This window comes from Branchiostoma floridae, chromosome 6 (assembly GCF_000003815.2).
Source record: "Branchiostoma floridae strain S238N-H82 chromosome 6, Bfl_VNyyK, whole genome shotgun sequence".
Taxonomy (NCBI): domain Eukaryota; kingdom Metazoa; phylum Chordata; class Leptocardii; order Amphioxiformes; family Branchiostomatidae; genus Branchiostoma; species Branchiostoma floridae.
In genome coordinates, this window is record NC_049984.1 from 24,031,170 (window position 1) to 24,034,948 (window position 3,779).

Consider the following 3,779-nt stretch of genomic DNA (forward strand, 5'->3'; position numbering starts at 1 on the left):
AGTTACTCAAGCAACTGGATATGGTTTTGAAACAGTCAGACGTTTCGGATAGAATCCACTATCCTTCCTCAGTGACGCTGAAGTGATCTGGAAGAAACAGGTCTTTTATACTCTAACTAAGAATGATGTCTAACCTACATCGACGTACTTTATCAGAAAACATACTCATTTACCATGAAAGTGATGCTATATACTATAGTCTACCTTGAGTAAAGTTGAAGAAGTGACTCTAGTGTGGTAGTCTTGAGTGAACATTGTAGAAGTGACACAAGTAGGCTTGTGTGTAGTTGTTAATGAGTTAGTAGGTTTGCATTAATACTAAATAAAATCATTGTTTATCATAAAAAGTATTGCTGTTTCCTATATCTTAGTATCATTTGAGTTTGGATCGGAGCTGGTCCTAGGGCCAACTCCGATCGGGGTCTCTCCTAGTAGAATCGCCGATTCTCCTAGGAGAGATCCCGATCGCAGTCTGTTTCCAATATCTTAGCATCATTTGAGTTTGGATCGGAGCTGGCCCTAGGAGAGACCCCGATCGCAATCCATACTAGTAGAATCGTCGATTCTCCTAGGAGAGACCCCGATCGGAGCTGGCCCTAGGACCAGCTCCGATCGAGATCTCTCCTAGGAGAATCGACGATTCCACTGGATCGACATCTCTCCTGTGACATATATATATATATATATCCATCTCTCCCCCCCTCTCTCACTCTTTCTCTATGTAACATAAATGTGTTGTTGATATGATGTTGTACGAGGGGCGTTCAATAAGTAATGCCCCTGACCCATTTCCCATAGCAGGAGATTAATGAAACTTGGCACAGTTATTACTAGTAGTCTTTCTCTTCATAGGAACCACCCAGAGTTATGCATTTCTCCCATCGTTTGATGCAGCTCTGGACACCGTTTTTGTAGAACACCCGAGGTTGGTCCTCCAACATATGCCTCATCAATGGCAGAAGAGGGACGACCAGGTCTGGGAGCTGTTTCCACAGACTTCCGGCCATGCTTGATCTCACGATGCCAGCATTTTAGAAGGCCATATGCCATGATGGGGCATCATCACCATAAGTTTCTTTCATTTCATCAAAAGTCTCCTTTGGTGTGCGTCCTTTCAAATACAAAAACCGGATCACTGCGCGACACTCAACTGGTTCCATTTCACACCTGGCTCCATTTCACACCTGGCTCCATTTCACACCTGACTCAGTTCAAACACCTTTAAATCAGAAACCACAATTAGTTCAGAGCTGTTTTTTGCAACATAACCCATAGAGATATAAATCATTACACATGCAAAATTTAATTTAGATCAGACAACTGGAAGTGGGTCAGGGGCATTACGTATTGAATGCCCTTCGTATGTGTTGTTGTTGATATGTTATTGTGATTATTGATAATCTATAGCTATTGTACCTAGACGTGGGCGCAGCCGTAGCCAAAGCACCAAGACTACACATGACGTATCTTCAGCCTCTGAATAGCAGCAAAGCGGGTAGCTCTAGGGAGACTGAAGGCAGATCTAACAATGGCTCGGGCGTGATCCAAGGATACGCGCAAGATAGGAAAAAAACTGTTGGCCTTTTACCGATCCTTATGTCGGTTTCATTATGCTATCCACAAGGGGTGGGAATGAAGAAGAAATTAACAACAGTTCTGAAAATAAACTTCTCACTCAAGGACGTTGCAATCGTCTTTGGGTGACTACTGACTACGACACAGATGAACTCAAAGTAAACCACGCGCCGTGTGTCTTCGAAGCTGGTGTGCTACGTCGAGGGGGGGGGGGGGGTATACGGGCTATATTCGATTTTGTGTTTTGAAATTCTGATGAAATTCTACATGTACAGGCAGTGGAATGGACAGTCCGGTAAAGCTGACCTACACGAAGATGGAGAACGACGGGAGACAAGTCTTCCTCACCCCAGAAGCTGAGCGGATCCTCTCCGAACTCCCGCCGCGCCCGGTGGACGTGGTGGCCGTGGTGGGGCCGATGCGGAAGGGAAAGTCTCATCTGGGCAATCTTCTCTGCAAAAGGAAGTCTGGATTCCCACTCGGAAACGAACTACCATCGGAAACAAAAGATTTCTGGTTCTGGATCGGTCCCCATCCCGTCCAGCTTGACCGGTACATCATGGTCATCGATACCGAAGGTAGGAGAATAATTTTCATAAACAAACAAAAAGTGCTGAAAAACAAACAAACAAGAAATACAGTATAATAAAACGTACGATATCAATTCAGGGCATTTAGATTGGTTGCGTATCATCAAATAGTGTTATAATATTTCTATCATGGGCTATATCAGATATTATATCCCATATGTGTTGAGTACTGAGAAAGGAGTATATGTGCTAGCTTTTGAATTGGAATGATCTGGTCGAGTTTTAACCAGCACTGCCTGAAAAGCCTCATTTCCAGGATGGAAACTGACTTACACAGTCCTGGAAATTAAACATGTCCTTCAAAATCCGGAGGTTTCATGCCTGCAAACGAGACGAGTACAGTCCTTTACATGTCCTAGAATCTCGCGGAAACGAACCATTTCTGTGTGCAGGACGTGTAAAGGGCTTGAAATACCCTTACAGATTCCCTTGAAACAACTTTACACAACAGGACATGAGCCGTGTGTTGCATTGTGTGTTGGCGGAATATGCATACATTAGCGGCCAATTACCACTGGTCGAGTTTTAACCAGCTGCAGTCACATCCGGCAAAGCCCTTACTGTTGTGCCAAATTACGCAATGTTCATGACAATGCCAATTCAAACTATACATCCACAGGTTTGGGTGACTATGCCGACGAACAACAGAACGAGAAAGACCTGGAGTACCTTGTTCTGGCCACGCTGTTTTCCAACCACCTGGTCTTCAACCTACAGGGGAACCTAGACCACACCTTATTGTCTCACCTGAGGTACGTACAGACATAGATTGACAAATAGATGTTATAACAAGCATCACAAATGCTGCATACCAAAAACTATGATGATCCGTTTATACCATCTTGAGTTATCTTTCAAAGTCCGAAACTAAACAGGCTCCTCACCTCACCTCACCGGATTCAGCAGTTCCAAACAAGCCACTTACTCTCTACCATTGCAGTACCATGGCAAGCCGCTAGGGCCCCAAAATCCAGCGAAGGTAATAATGTAGCCTGCTGGGTATCATCTGGATAGTAGTTCGCCCCTATGTTCGCGTCTGCTACAGAGAAGCAGAGAAGCGACTACATACAGCTTTATATAGTGTATGATAAACGCCGGAGCGAAATACTAGTAGTACTATCCGGATTGTACTCAGGCTAGTAATAATGATAATGAACAGGTTGATATACGACCAGAAGCTAACCTGAACGGATGAATGACGTCAGTGAATGGTCAAAGGTGCCCTGCAGTCGGTATCGGCTCCCGTCTCGGTCGAGGCATAGTTGATGTGTCATTCGAATCTATGTATGTATGTTCACAATTTTGACGCTAACCATTGCCAATATCTTTTGCAATGTGTTACAATTGAAGGGTGAATGTGTTAAGACAAAGTGTTTGAATAGATCTAAACATCTGGAACGAAAGACCTCCGACCTCCTCCGCCATTGAATTCTTGAACAACCGGTCTGCCAAAACATCTCAATTGACCTCAAACCACTCCAAATAACTTGTCAATAGTTCGAACTTGCAGCGTTTTTTTTTAAATCTGTAAAGACGTAAACAATGTATCCAGAGCACCAGACAATGTCGTTGTCCGTTGTACAGTGCATAACAGAATCGTTTGAGGTCATTTGA

At 43.9% G+C, this 3,779-nt stretch overlaps 1 protein-coding gene across 1 annotated transcript in view; it reads left to right on the top strand.

The window, feature by feature from the left end:
- Positions 1-3,779, top strand: part of LOC118418224 (guanylate-binding protein 1-like) — an 11,782-nt gene that overhangs the window by 2,656 nt on the left and 5,347 nt on the right. The window contains exons 3-4 of the mRNA XM_035824067.1: positions 1,851-2,153; positions 2,785-2,921. Coding sequence (XP_035679960.1) covers positions 1,851-2,153; positions 2,785-2,921 — 440 coding nt within the window. The remainder of the gene's footprint in view (positions 1-1,850; positions 2,154-2,784; positions 2,922-3,779) is intronic.